The 15,253-nt window shown below is 40.7% G+C and overlaps 2 protein-coding genes across 4 annotated transcripts in view; one reads left to right on the top strand and one right to left on the bottom strand.

Moving 5' to 3' along the window:
- Positions 1-5,974, top strand: part of LOC130916184 (plakophilin-3-like) — a 53,326-nt gene extending 47,352 nt beyond the window's left edge. For 2 of the 3 annotated variants that reach the window (XM_057836694.1, XM_057836691.1), the window contains 3 exons: positions 787-982; positions 1,092-1,179; positions 5,087-5,973. In XM_057836694.1, coding sequence (XP_057692677.1) covers positions 787-982; positions 1,092-1,179; positions 5,087-5,128 — 326 coding nt within the window. In that variant the 3' untranslated portion in view covers positions 5,129-5,973. Of the gene's footprint in view, positions 1-786; positions 983-1,091; positions 1,180-5,086 lie in introns of all 3 variants that reach the window. The other variant, XM_057836692.1, reaches the window with a different exon arrangement.
- Positions 5,762-14,780, bottom strand: sigirr (single immunoglobulin and toll-interleukin 1 receptor (TIR) domain). Its single transcript, XM_057836695.1, has 10 exons — positions 14,522-14,780; positions 12,684-12,956; positions 12,351-12,555; positions 12,160-12,287; positions 11,949-12,089; positions 11,726-11,869; positions 7,785-7,887; positions 7,564-7,714; positions 7,322-7,499; positions 5,762-6,589 (listed from the first exon to the last, which is right to left on the bottom strand). The coding sequence occupies exons 1-10, from the start codon at positions 14,589-14,591 to the stop codon at positions 6,417-6,419; spliced, it is 1,566 nt and encodes a 521-aa protein (XP_057692678.1). The 5' UTR covers positions 14,592-14,780; the 3' UTR covers positions 5,762-6,416.
- Between the last annotated feature and the right edge of the window lie 473 nt (positions 14,781-15,253).

Here is a 15,253-nt window from a genome sequence, read left to right as displayed (position 1 = left end):
GTTCATTTCATTCATTTTTGTTGTTTGTTTTCTTGCTTTACAACTTTTATATATATACGAAAGTCAATTACATGCAATGACACCTTTTGGCCACCAGGGAGGGCCTGCCCCCCCCCTTAAATTCCGCTTATGCCTGTGAGCTCCTGGCATGACAAAGGTTTGTTTGGGAATGACGCCATGATATAGTCAGTCTGTGACAGTGCACGCATGGGCAAATTATTATCCAAAGTAGAATTAATGTGTGACTTAATTACTCTTCTAGGTACGTGAGCATTTGATTATATACGTATTGATCATAATAAAAGTCTTAACAACTGGGCAGGCTCTCTGGTAACATGGTACAGGCAGCACAATGCCATAGTATTTTGTGCAAAGCGTCAGTCAATTTTAACACATGCTAATTGGTCTGGTAAAAACAATGAAAACCGGACATTTTCATTAATCTAAAAAACTCGTCCGAACGCCCCGGAAAGGATGCAAAAAGTGGATATGTTCGGGCAAAAGAGGGCTTTTGGTCACCCTAGTTAACATTTTGGAATTAAAAAGTAACTGCATTTTAGCTAAAAAATGTGACACTTTACAGCAAAAAAGATCTAGATTTCTAATGCAGTAATTCTGATCATTCCATTACTGATTTTACGCAACACTGCAAGTGACAACCAACCCACGTGACAATCTTCACCTACAGTATTTCAGTTCAAGTGTGTAATGTTTGTTGACTCCAAATAGAAACCATTGTTCATAATCCTGTTCATTTATAGTTCCTATTCATGTATTTTTTTCCAGCCACAAAGGTGGTGAACAACCTAGTGACCAAGCTGCCCACCGATGGCTACCAGAAGGAGCCGTCCAGCGACGTGGTGGTCAACATCTGTGGCATCCTCAACAACTTGGTGACATGCAGCTCAGTCGCCGCCAGAGACATTTGCTTCTTTGACGGCCTGCCCAAACTGGTCGCAATTAAGAATACAAACGACTCCAGGTGAGGCTGCAGTTTGTGGTTAAACGACACCGGAAGTCCATTCAAATCCAAGAATGTTGAATAGACAAGTGTTGGTGCCACATGATAATTGTCGGTTTTGCTGTTGCAGTTCTGGCAAGATGAAAGCTGCTAAAGCAGCCGCTACGGTGCTCAGCAACATGTTCCAGTACAGGAAACTGCACAAAGACTACAAAAATGTACGGAAACTTGCACTAATGTGGTATACATATATCCTCACTGTATTCTAATTGCCACACCCTCACTTGAGTTCAAAACATTATCGGAAACCCCAAAGTCAATTGCGTCTTGGAATGTGTTTTGATGGAGCCCCACCCCTAAGTAGAATGGGTGCAGCGAAAAAAAAAAAGTGACAGGTAGAGCTTAGTTTTCTGAGTAGGGCGAATGTCATTGTGGAATTTTTAAACTACAACGTTTCCGTGGATTACTGCTAGCTGCAGCGGAGAGTTGTAGGTCTTTTCTTCTGTAGTGTTGTTTGTAGAAGCTTTTTACTTACCTCCGGGCTGAGTTGGATATAAACATCAATATGTGATTTGAGCACATTGAGAAAGGCAGCTTTGTGCCAGTAGGCATAGATTCTGCCAGAAATCAACAGAAGAAGAAGAAGAAGAAGCTTTTTACTGCCCCCTATAGTCTCGGAGAATATCGGCAAACTGTGATGGCAAGCCGCATGGAGTTTCAATGCTGCAAAACGTTTGCTGGCTGGCCTTGGTTTAAGTTAAAAAGACATTCACAGTATTTTGATGACCCACTTATTTTAGGAAATTATAAGTTAATTTGCCTATGTGCCAGCTCAGTGTCATTTATGTGAGTCAACTAATTGATAGCATTTAGGCTAATATAGGGTGACCATATTTTGATTTCCAAAAAAGAGGACACTTTGCCCGGCCTCGAGATACTTGAATTTTACTCGAAGTTCACTCAAAGATGCCTATATCACTTTAATATATTTAAAGTGTGCCTCCTCCGTCTGGACAGGAAAAATCTGTTTTATTTAAAAAAAAAAAAAAAAAGCCAAATAGTATATATTATATACTATATGGAAATAAGTTTTTTTGCTCAACAGGCTTTAATTTTACTAAAACAAAACAAAACAAAAATTAAATAATGACAAATAAAATATCATGCAGACCCGTGGAAATATAACAGTCAATACAGCCACACAGTAGGCTTGTGCCACATAAATATTTTTATAAATTATTATCACGACAATTGTCGTTGAGATTGTTATTCCTACTCAATTTTAATTCTAATTCTATGTTCTAGATTGCACGCAAACAATAACTAAAATAAACTGCCAAACTATTCAACCGGCATGTTTCCAAACGCAGCAGTTCAAAACTACGTTTCCCATAATGCGTAGTGCGTCTTAGTTAGCTCACTGATAGCTACCCTATTAGCGAGTACCGGTGAGACGAGGCAAAATCAAACATTGCTATATAAGTTTACAATCCCCTGTAGCACAACGATGCGACACCAAACAGGATTTTACAGATCACGCTAGTACAAAACTCCGACAGAAGTCAACAGTTGTCATTATATACGTATTTATCGTAAAAAAATTAACAACTGTGCAGGCGCTCCCACTTAGAATATAATACTAACATTCAACCAAATACACGAATGCAGAACAATTAATACAAGACTAATACAACATACTGCATCTCTTTGTACCCATATATTGTATAGTATATAACAGAAGACACATGAGCGACATTAACAGAAGCTAAACTTACAGAAAGGTTCACGGAGCACTATAAACGTCTCTTCCAACTACTCCTTATTGTAGGCTGTAACTGCCTTTTTTCTTGCCAGACCGTCAACCCAGTCGATGGCGGTAATGCCCCATACTACAAGGGGTAAACTGTACTCTTTCTCCCGCCCCTACTAGTAGGAGCCACTACGACGCAGGCAAACGCTGCCCCCCCAGCAGCAGGAGGGATTCTCTTCAAATTGGTCCCGTGAAAGATCATAAAAACCGGACATTTTCATGAATTTATAAAACCCAGCCGGATGACGAGGACACGACGTGAAAGGTGAACATGTCCGGGCAAAAGAGGACGTGTGGTCACCCTAGGCTAATATTAACGGTTAAGAATAACCAGTGACTACAGACTACTAAAGATTATTGAAATATTTTTCTCAGAAGATAAACACACCTGATTGAGGTGACGTTAGTTTGCTATCATTAGCCTTTTACCAGAGATGGGTAGTAACGCGTTACACGTACCCCGTTACATTTACTTGAGTAACTTTTTGAGAAAAATGTACTTCTAAGAGTAGTTTTATTAAGCCATAATTTCTACTTGAGTAGATTTGTGAAGAAAAAAACGCTTCTCTTACTCAGCCACTTTGGGCTACACAAAAGTCGTTATATTTTTCCTCTTTATTCTACATATTAGATTTATTATATTTTACTAGCGATGCTATTGCTAAGAGTAGCACTATTAATTTAACTAATGAGACGTCGCAACAATAATCACATGACTCCATTACACCAATCAGACGCAGGCCTGTTTAATCACGCGTCTTTCAAGCACCGTACAACATGAATTGAAAGCGCGGTTTTAAAACTCTGTTTTTATTTGGCACCAATTGACCAGGGAAAACCGGAAATATGATCCTTTTAATTTCATAATAGTAACTATGAAGGAACTACAGCATTCACTATTCAAACTATGAACTATTTTCTCCACTAGAGGGCAGGGCACTCATTCCCTGGCACTGCCAGACTGTTCTCCCTGTATTTTTCAAACACCGTGAGAAGAGACTAGGACCCAGCTTCTTAATAGCCTCTTGAGCCTGAACGAAATCATCCGCGCAGTCAGATTTGTTTGCGTGACGTGTTTTTAACGAGCAACGTCACTCTTGTGTGTCGGAAGTAGTCTCCACAACAACACAGATGGTGAACGGCAGAGCCGAGAAGGTTCCAATCCACGGTAAATTCAGTTTTAAATGGCCAAAAACACGTTGAGTCGCTAAAACCAGCAGTGTCTCGCGCTAGCCATGTTGAATAAACTTCTCTGTTCTCCGCTCTCCTCGTATGGTTATATCAACGTGCTAGAGTTTCTTCTTGCTTTACCAATGTCATGTCTGCCCGTCGCTGATTGGTCCACTCCGCTGTCAGTTTGCTCCGCCCTGGAAATTTGATCCGCGGAATCGTCGCCAGATTGTATAGCTGGAACAGCAGTGAGTCTGGAGTTCCAGGCAAGGGCACTCATGCGCTTTGGATAAATAATGCTTCATTACTGTTTTTTTTCCTCTTTAGTTTAAAAAAAAAAAAAAAAACACTAAACTTCTTTGGCTTAATGTGGTTACGTAATGGGTTATTGTGCAGTTCATATAGATAAGTTTGTGCTGGGAGAAAAAAAATATACCATTGTTAAAAAGAAAAAATCAAAAATAAGCAGTTTCCTAAAATGTTCCTCATTACTTGAGTATTCTTCTCACTTGTACTTAAATACATTTTTTGGATGACTACATTTACTCTTACTTGAGTATTATTATTTTGAAGTAATGCTACTCTTTGAGTAAAATTTTTTGCTATTCTATCCACCTCTGCCTTTTACAGAGGCTGCATTTTAGAATTTTTTTTTTTTTTAATCAAATACGTTAATATTTTTGTTCAATGAATTAAACGTAATTGTAAAAAAAAAAAAAAAGTATAAATATATATTCATAAACTTTTATATTTAAAATTAAAATTTTAAATTTCATTTGAATTTATTTATGCCCCGCTGTTGAAAGAAATCCTAGACGAAATACTGGCACTTGCTCAAAATCCATTAATTTTCACCCATTGTAACATTCAGAAATCTCATCCAGGAATCGGTAGGTCTACCACAGCATCCGACACTCCCCACTCCTGGGTGTGGCCTTTACCTCATGTGCTAATAAGTCCTGGCAGAGCAAAAAATGCTTTCGCACACATAAACTCTGTGCTGACATGTAGAAAATAGCAAGCTGTGGCGATTATTGAATTCCCTTTGACTTTGGTGCTTCTTATACTGTCAACCATGATTTATGTTTGTCCTTCCAGTGTACCGTAACAATAATAACTGTGGCTTTCTATGTGTAACATTACAGAAAGGCTTTACAAGACCAGACTTTGCAGACATGTCCATCTAAAATGTAAGGTAACATTAAGTCCTGCAGTTCACCAGTGACCTTCTGACAGCGAAGATAGATGTCAACCTTTTCTACAATTCCGAGATAACCCAGGCTGTTTTTATCGGTTTGTTGTGATAAGAACACTCAGTGGACGTCAGAGAAGGAGAGGTAGTCAAGGAAAGCGTATGTCAGTGTGTGGAATGAGGGATGGCTTTTTTTTTTTGTACAAGCAGATGTAAAACTAAAGATTGACATTTAACCAATGCGGTACTCACATGTATATGTATATATATATATATATATTGCTTAAAGTTCAACTTAGACATGTTTTATACACTGTAACCAAGGACTTTCTTATAGCATGTTGTGACTTTTGGAAAGTTGCTCATGATTTTTGAATATGAATGAGTGAAAATACATTTAAAGTCAATGTACTACAGAGATGCATTGTTTATACCTTTTGGGATATTGGTGTGACTCTAATGTTGTCGTTTCATTTACTCATGAACTCTTCAAATGTGTCTTAACGTTTTACTCATTCGCTGCCAATGACAGAGATAGACATCCAATCCATTTTGACTAGGTCCTAGTCAAAATGGATTGCATTCCTGTCGCCATCAACGGCATGTGTGATTGAGAAACCATGCATGAGCTGAAAGAATGCAGTCCTAACAAGTTTCCATGTGTTTTTATTTTTGTAACTGATCCATCACATAATTTGACACCTTCACCTTCATTTTTGTCCTGACAACTGTGGTGACCGGTGTCCATTTTGAAAAGAATGTTTAAATGTTGTTTGCTTAATGTGCAGCTTTGATTGAATAAAGAAATAGATCTGCCAACCAAGTGAGGTACATGTGTAAGTCTTTTACAGGCCGATATGTCGACCACTCCCCGTTTACATATTTTCTCCTGCTCAGACAGGAACGATTCCAGCCCTTCCCTGCTGCACCTTTCTTGAGCCTCCCTCTTCAGTCTCGTAATGACTCCATGAATGCTCAAGCAGGCAAGTAACTTATTTCACCTGACCACGTGTGAGCCCCACGTGGACAAAGGTTGTGTTCATGTTGCAAACTGAAGCCCTGCAGTTGAGTTGTCTTAGGCACTTTGCACTTGTTATGTTGAAGACTGACAATACTTTGGTCTTCCCTGACACGAGTCTGCCCTCTGCTGGGCATTGAGCATCACCTTCGACCACATTGAAGACTGAAAATGATAATTACATTCCTAAATTTACATATCAAAAATGCAAAAAGAGATTAACATTTAGCTAATGCACAAAAGTGTAAAATAGGCCGGATGAGTGTCAGATGTCCTCTTTAGTGACCAGGCAGTAGAAGTCTGAACGGGCTCCATACTGGCGTGTTTCCAGGTCCGACACGTCTAAATCTAAGTTTCTGGGTTCTCGCACATTGCTGGATATAACCGGGAGAACTGGGGCCTTTGAGGTCATAGCCTTGTACACGGGGAGGCGCACGCCTATAAGGCCACAAAGCAACAACAGGTTATAAAATGAGAATTTGTGTTGAAAATCACATAAAGTCCAAAACGTAAAAATAAAAACAATAGCTCTTAAAAAAAGGCCTTGCACATGTGATGCAATAGTATGATTATTCCATATCTGACCTATTGTTTTGAAGTATGGGGAAATGCGTGGAGAACATATTGAGTCAATTTTCATTTTGCAAAAGAAAATCAGAAGAATTATTAGTAGAAAACTACTACTGTCGTTAAATCCATCACATACCTGTTACAAATATATTTTATCGATTGTATTCTGCAAAGTAAGAGTAGTTACAGCTAGTATGTTGAAGAAATACTATGAAATATTTTAATGTTTGATTGTCATGCCAATGCCATTTTTCAGTTCAATCAATCAGTTAAATCAGGGGTCCCTAAACTCAGACCAAAGTGACCACGGGCAGGTTGGATGGTCTTTTTGTGTAATAGAACTGACTAACAAGGCTACCACAGGAGAAAATGAATGGATGGCATTGCGTTCAACTCATTGGCTGCCATTAACTGCGCTAGACGTCCAATCCATTTTGACTGGGAAGGCTAGCAGCGATTATTCACTGCCAGCCTCTCCCAGTCGAAATGTTTTGTTCGTGTAGCTCTGTCAATGGCAGTGAATGAGTGTCCAATAAAGGGTTAAAAAAAAAAAAAAAAAGGAATCACTAAATGGCTAATAGGTCACATTCAGACTCGTACCCAGGTCTCCAGCGGGGTCGGTGTCAGAGCGGCAATCCAGATAGTCAGGGTCAAGGGTCAGCATGGGGTCTTTGTCATCATGTAATACCATTTGGGGGTCCCCCGCTGCCTCACTGTGAAAAACCATCCTGCGAGGCATGGCTAAAGCCAGCTCCTTCCAGAACGTGGAGGAGGGAGTCTGTGAACGCACGATAACGTAAAACCCACAGCTTCTATTTACCTATTTACTTGTGTTGTCTTACCACAGAGTTCTGCCTCCATGTGAGAATGGTGAGACAGTGTTGGTGCTCAGTAAGCTGCTGCTTGATCTCGGGCCTCATGCGCTTTAGCTGACCGTCCAGCATGATAACGATGGGCTGCCGGCACAGCTCTAACAAGTGCAGCAGGCCCCGTCTGAAATGCAGACGTTTGGTCATGATGCACTATTATATGCTGTAAGCCACCTTTGGCCTGGAAGTCTGACCTGAAGTCGTTGCTGCACCAGTCCTGCTCGAGGTACGCGTGAGATAGTAACACGATAAGACGCCGGGAGCGACTGATGTTCATTAGCAGCTCGTCAGAAGGTTCTGAAAACACAGTTTTGCATTCAGGTGCAGTTGTACTCTACAGATAGACATCGGTCTTAATATGCTGAATTTGTAGTTTTAATTTGATAAAAATGAAACATTCATTGTAGTGAACGTATGAGGCTTAATCTTTGGTTTTCCATAAGTGTATTACTGCTAAAATTAAAGGTCTTGTCCACCAATCACGTCTTAATGCGGATGTTTAGAATTTTTGACATCTTCAAGCGGGGGTTTAAATAGTAGGTGGAGATAATTTCAACAAATTCCGTGCAGTTTGTCAGTTATCTGTTAGTTTCAGGGCTCCGGAGTGGCTAGGCTAGCGCGAGTCAATGGTGCCCGCCTAGCATGCTAATAAAAAAAAAAAATTTAAATTAAAAAAGAGATATTAACAGACTTAACATAGACAAATCAATTCAAAATGCAGATCATTGTTCAAAATACCCACGCGGCCAAAACAATGTCATACCAAACAGCCATAATTCATTCCGGTCTGCAGGACTATTTTTTTTTTTTTAGATGTATAATGTGACCACAATAAAGAGGAGTGCTTCGGCCACAAGGGTCCCTTTCGCCCCCCCCCCCCCAAAAAAAATCAGCGGTGAAAAAAACGATATGATATCTCTCCGCCCTGCTTGCCTAGATAGCCTGTTCCCTTTAAAGCTGCTGAATTACAAGCGTTGCAGTTCGTACTGCAATTATTGACATGCAATTGTAAGTTTTAATAACTACATTACTGTAAATCCTGAAAACATAACCAACACTATTGATTGCTAAAGCATGCATGCATATATTGTTTTTTTATTAGTATGCTAAGCAGGCATCATTGACTTGCGCTAGCTTAGCCACTCCGGAGACCTGAAACTAAAAAAAAAAAAAAAAAACAGACGGCAAGGCACGGAATTTGTTGAAATCAATTCGCTAACTGGAAGATTAAGCCTTACGTCAAAAATTCTGAACTTCCCCTTTAAGTCAGAGTTTGGCACTTAGCCCGTTAGCCTTTGGTCGGGGAAAGTGGCTACGCTTACATGGTCACTTTTATTCAGATTAAAAACCTGATTAGAATAAAAATGTTTCATTAACCACGCATGTCTGGGATTTCTGTTGTTCCTGGAAACAAGTAGAACCAGAGGAGGTAGAAGACCGAGTAGAAGCAAGACTAAACTGGTCTATTTCAGAGAAGAACACGTTGCTGGAGATATTAAAAGATCTTAAAATTGTTGAAAGACGATGGTAGAAAAACGGGAAAAATACACAAAATAATGGCGTAATAATAACGTTTAATGTAGAAATAGATGGAGCGTTGACAATGTTTTGCTGACACAGAAGTCAGTACGCCTTTTTCTTCTACGAATGCCATTTCTGATAACCTTGGTCAATCTGCACATGTCAAAATATTTAGTTCGACCAAAAGTGTGATGCAAAAACACGCCAGCCCTTAATCGGATAAATATATTTTGTGTGCATGAAAACAGTGCACCCAATCATAGTTTTAATGAAAAAACCAATCGGATTAAGGAAATTAATATCCATGTACACGTACCCTTGATGGTCATTATTAAATTATATACAGTGGGGAAAATAAGTATTTAGTCAACCACCAATAGTGCAGGTTCTCCTACTTCAAAAGATTAGAGAGGCCTGTAATTGTCAACATGGGTAAACCTCAACCATGAGAGACAGAATGTGGGGGAAAAAAAAAAATCACATTGTTTGATTTTTAAAGAATTTATTTCCAAAATAGAGTGGAAATACTGTAGGTATTTGGTCACCTACAAACAAGCAAGATATCTGGCTGTCAAAGAGCTCTAACCTCTTCTAATGAGGTCTAACGAGGCTCCACTCGTTACCTGTATTAATGGCACCTGTTTTAACTCATTATCGGTATAAAAGACACATGTCCACAACTCAGTCAGTCACACTCCAAACTCTACTATGGCCAAGACCAACGAGCTGTCGAAGGACACCAGAGACAAAATTGTAGACCTGGACAAGGCTGGGAAGACTGAATCTGCAATAGGTAAAACGCTTGGTGTAAAGAAATCAACTGTGGGAACAATTATTAGAAAATGGAAGACATACAAGACCACTGATAATCTCCCACGATCTGGGGCTCCATGCAAGATCTCACCCCGTGGCATCAAAATGATAAGAACGGTGAGCAAAAATCCCAGAACCACACAGGGTGACCTAGTGAATGACCTACAGAGAGCTGGGACCACAGTAAAAAAGGCTACTATCAGTAACGCAATGCACCGCCAGGGACTCAAATCCTGCACTGCCAGACGTGTTCCCATGCTGAAGAAAGTACACATCCAGGCCCGTCTGCGGTTTGCTAGACAGCATTTGGATGATCCAGAAGAGGACTGGGAGAATGTGTTATGGTCAGATGAAATCAAAATAGAACTTTTTGGTAGAAACACAGGTTCTCGTGTTTGGAGGAGAATGAATACTGAATTGCATCCGAAGAACACCATACCCACTGTGAAGCATGGGGGTGGAAACATCATTCTTTAGGGCTGTTTTTCTAAAAAGAGACCAGGACGACTGATCCGTGTAAAGGAAAGAATGAATGGGGCCATGTATCGAGAGATTTTGAGTGAAAATCTTCCATCAGCAAGGGCATTGAAGATGAGACGTGGCTGGGTCTTTCAACATGACAACGATCCCAAACACACAGCCAGGGCAACAAAGGAGAGGCTTCATAAGAAGCAATTCAAGGTCCTGGAGTGGCCTAGCTGGTCTCCAGATCTCAACCCCATAGAAAATCTGTCGAGGGAGTTGAAAGTCCGTGTTGCCCAACGATTGCCCCAAAACATCACTGCCCTAGAGGAGATCTGCATGGAGGAATGGGCCAAAATACCAGCAACAGTGTGTGAAAAGCCTGTGAAGAGTTACAGAAAACATTTGGACTCCGTTATTGCCAACAAAGGGTACAGAACAAAGTATTGGAATGAACTTTTTGTCTTGACCAAATACTTATTTTCCACCATGATTTGCAAATAAACTCTTTAAAAATCAAACAATGTGATTTTCTGGGTTATTTTTTTTTCACATTCTGTCTCTCATGGTTGAGGTTTACCCATGTTGACAATTACAGGCCTCTCTAATATTTTCAAGTAGGAGAACTTGCACAATTAGTGGTTGACTAAATACTTATTTGCCCCACTGTACTTTTTTTCAGTAACGAGTAATCTAACGCGTTCATTTTTCCAAACCAGTAATCTGATTAAAGTTAGTTTCCTTAGTATCTGTGCTTTACCATTTTGTTATTGTCTCACAATGTATGTAGAATGAAGAATATTGTATTGTATTGTCATGTACAAAGAGCATTTTGTATAAAAAAAAAAAGCTAGAAAAGTTTCCAGTATGAGCGGTGACCGCTACTTACTATTTTGGTCTCGAGTCACAAGCGCAAGTGTTGTGGGACTGAGCCAGGCGGGGGTACATTCGAGCTGTGTTGAGATGTGCGAGGTAATGTTGAACTGTGTACATCCATGAATGAACGTGAGTGTTTTTCCTTCATTCTGGAAGGTAAACCCCTACATGCGCGGCCGTTTCGTAGCTTTGCCTTTGCAACGACGGGCAGTCATCGCTCCAAGTTGGAAATCTTTGTATACATCATATTCTTGTTGCACATTTATGCCGTGAGGTGATGTGTTCGTTTAGCATCTTTGGGATGTGTTGTAAGTCTGATTGAGTGTAAAGCGCTTAGTTGCCACCACGTTTTGTGGCCAAATTGACCGCGTGTGTGTAAGGCATACTTCCGGGTTGTGTGTGCGCATCCGGGCCCGCCCCCACCTTTGTGTTAATAATATGCTGAGTTCCAATATGATCTTACCTAAACCAGGCAGGATATCGTTATCATTGAGATGCACCTTCTGCGCTTGTTTATTCTCCAGGTGAGGTTTGAGAATAAAGTTGATGAACTTCCTGTCGTAGTCATTGTTCACGTAGGAGATGTAGGCGTCGTACAACTTGCCGTCTGACAAAAACGCAACACATCTGCTTCGGGTCAACATCCTCACACTCAGTCACTTTTCATGCCTTTCCAGAGTGCTCACCATTTATCTCATAGTCTCCGTAAGTGTTGCGGTACCACAGTTTGATGTTTAGGTGGCACTTGGTGTAGATGACAGCTGCGATGGCAAGCAGGAGGAGTATTATGAAGGCCGCAGTGACGGCGGCGGTGTGGCTTGGGCTGTCTGACGGTTACAAAAACAAACATTAATGCTTACATATAATTAGTGATACTTAGATTGTCTCAGTTTTTACTTGATCTTAGCAGGTTGTATGCAGAGGAAGAGTTCCTCAATGAGCAGATGTACATTCCAAAGTCTTCTAAAGCCTTAAGGTGGACCACCAGCACACTGCTCATCATCAGCTCACCTCCAGCCAGAAACCTAACAAGGAAAAACTGTCAAATTCTCCTTCATCAAAGACACCCCAAAGTTGCTTCCAATCACCATGAAGAGTTGTTTTGCAAAAGCAGGGAGTGGTTGACAGGATGCCCGTCTTTTGTCCATTGCAGCGAGGAGTCACATTGCTTGTCGCTGGGGTCCCAGGAAAGTAGGGCGGTGCAATTTAGATTCACAGTAGATCCCATCTTTGCCCAGACCTTTCTCGTAACCTCATTCAACTGGAACTCTGGAGCTCTGCTGCACTTAGATGCTGTAGAGCGACATACTGTATTTGTTCACTGCTTACAACTAATTCACCAAACACTGTCCGAATTCTAAGTTTGAAGTGGGCCCCTCTGCACCTCAAACATGAGGAAAGTCTGGCACAGTGGCGCTTACCTTTAACAATGAGACGCACAGTGAATAATGCTGTACTGTTGCCGGGCTGAAAACAGGTATAATTCCCGCCATCTTCCAGAGAGATGTTTGCAAACTCAAGGTAGGAATTTCCCTGCTGGGCGCCAAGAGGCTGACAGTCCTTGAGCCAGGTGGGCTTTGGCTGTGGGTCGCCACTTGTTTGGGGAAAGGAGCAACTAAGGCGGTATGGAGGATTCTGTTGCCCCGTGTAGAGTGTACGCTCCTCAAAACGGGCCGCATCAGTACATTCTTGACCTAGAATACAAATTAATTGGTGTTACACATTTACATTGGACCATAAGCGGATTTACGCAGGGGGGGGGGGGGGCAGAAAGTGTCATTGCATGTAATTGACTTTCCTATACAATATATGATTTTAAAATTAAGAATTATACGGTGAAATATTGTCTAGAAAAGTTGTAAAGGAATAAAACAAAACAAAAAAAATGAATGAAATGAACAAAAAAAAATTTTTTTATAATGGGTCAAAATTATTTTTCGAAGAGATTATGTGAGTAGCACCTGAGACGGTCATTTGTATGCTTAGTCAAAACCACCCGAGGACCGAAAAGGCAAGATGGATAGGCTATACCTAATTTTTTTTTAAACCTAAGGTTTCAAAAGCGACAACAACTACTGTACTGAGCAAGAACCACGGATTGAAAACGTGGATCATGAAACGCTAGAGACCACCGTCAAAATGGTGAGCAGAGTTTCAATTTGCCCCACTAAAGACGCTAATTGTACAACAGAGCCACCACCGGTGTCTTGCCAATGTAGTTACCCCCGTCAAAAATTGTGTCCCCTGGCCGCGGGAGCGCGCACACACATTAGGTATGAGGGTTGTCGACTTAAACAATTAATTGAAGCCAGAAAAGAACCACAGTTATATATTTTGGACATCGACATTTACGAAACTGGAAAAACTCCATACAGGACATGAATTACAGTAAGAACAGTTATAGGTCATCCTACGAGTAAAACATTGCCTTTTTTTAACGTTCAGTATGTATGTTAGAGTATACTACAGAAAAAAAGGGTCTTTTTTATTGGATGTGCCATGTTTTAAAACTTCGTAGAAACACGGAAATCAAGCAAATCAGTGCAGTGCAGTCGCTCCACCCAGACTGGGGTAACTACACTGACACGACACCGGTGGGCGTACCATATTCAATGGAAGACGATCTTGGCGAAAAGTATAGCCTAAGCAGCCTGATTTTAGAATTTCCCTCAAGAATGATGGGAAACCAAAAAAAATGCTCATTTTCAACTTATTATTACAAATATTCTTGGAAGTTAATTATATTGCTGACGCTGCGTTTTGGGGTCATCAAAAAATTGTGTGTGCCCCCCCAACATTCAAACTCCGTCTATGCATTGGACCCTATCAATCTTTCCTCCACGTGTGGCTGATTCTGGACCAGTTTGACAGGCTATCAAGCGCATGCGCAGATGGCGTTGTGGCCAAAACCCACAAATAAACCAGCACGACTGGCCCTGACTGATTACTCATGCATATTATTTAGTTTTAGCTGCTTCGTGCGTTCCGTGAAACAGTTGACACACTAAATTTCACTCATCCCGGTCCCAAATCCTGATTCGGTCCACCTGTTGCCAAGCAACAGCACGTGACAGCGAGACAGCTAGCTTGACCCCGCGCTCATTGACCGATTCACGTAGTAGTACGCTACTGTACTAATTTTAATAACGGACGTGGACTTAAATAATGCATAGTATGGATCTAAAAGCGTGTAGTTGTCTGAACAAAGCGCGTTGACGTAACTTAGGTCAATAAAATGTATGATTTGCGGCAACCTTACCATGAGCGAGGCCAGAGGTGCTCCACCAAGACGAACTCACCAAAGTAAATGCTACAAAAATGGCGGCCATGTCATTGACAGTCCAGTTTACAAAAAGAGATACACTCCTAACTTCCAGGTGTTACGTTAAAGTGTGTGTTTTTAGAAGCAGGTTATAAAGTATTCAGAAGTACGGAGAAAACGGCGCAGCCATCGACACCTGCACCTATTAAAACCTCTCGCTATTGGTTGTGTGTTGTCACGTGGTCTCTGCCGCAGGTATCACCTGCCAACCTCCAATACAGTCAGTACACCGAAACCTGGGCCGTGCCTAACAAGATCATTTTAGGCACGCCTACACATAGTAAAATATTTTAACCATGGAATTTGAAGGTAAGGGAAATCATGTTTCAATTGAGTATACGTAAAGTTACTACAACTCCTAACAAAAAGTATGGAATCACTAGTCTATGACGAGCACTCATTCAGACATCTTATCCTGTAGAACAAACTCAGATAAAAAGCTTGAAAAAAATATGGAATTAGTTCAAAAGTGCAACTCTTTAGCATCCAGAAACACTAAAAGAAATGAATAAAAAAACATTGTTGTGGTCTCTAAATGTTACTTTTATGGAGCAAGTGCAGGGAAATATATATGGAATCACTCCATTCTGAGGGGGGAAAAATATGGAATCATGAGAAACAAAGAAATAATCAAAACACATCTCTAGTATTTAGTAGCACCACCTCTGG

Source organism: Corythoichthys intestinalis, chromosome 5, assembly GCF_030265065.1.
Source record: "Corythoichthys intestinalis isolate RoL2023-P3 chromosome 5, ASM3026506v1, whole genome shotgun sequence".
Classification (NCBI taxonomy): Eukaryota; Metazoa; Chordata; class Actinopteri; order Syngnathiformes; family Syngnathidae; genus Corythoichthys; species Corythoichthys intestinalis.
This window is presented reverse-complemented; position numbering and strand designations above follow the sequence as displayed.

What these genes read in the sequence shown, in the direction of transcription:
- sigirr (XM_057836695.1), bottom strand. Translation starts at nt 14,591, where the DNA reads ATGGCCGCCATTTTTGTAGCATTTACTTTGGTGAGTTCGTCTTGGTGG. An exon ending in ATACAACCTGCTAAGATCAA is followed by an intron (nt 12,090 to 12,159) that starts GTAAAAACTGAG and finishes TGTAACCGTCAG; the next exon opens with ACAGCCCAAGCCACACCGCC. An exon ending in CGACCCCGCTGGAGACCTGG is followed by an intron (nt 6,590 to 7,321) that starts GTACGAGTCTGA and finishes GTGGCCTTATAG; the next exon opens with GCGTGCGCCTCCCCGTGTAC.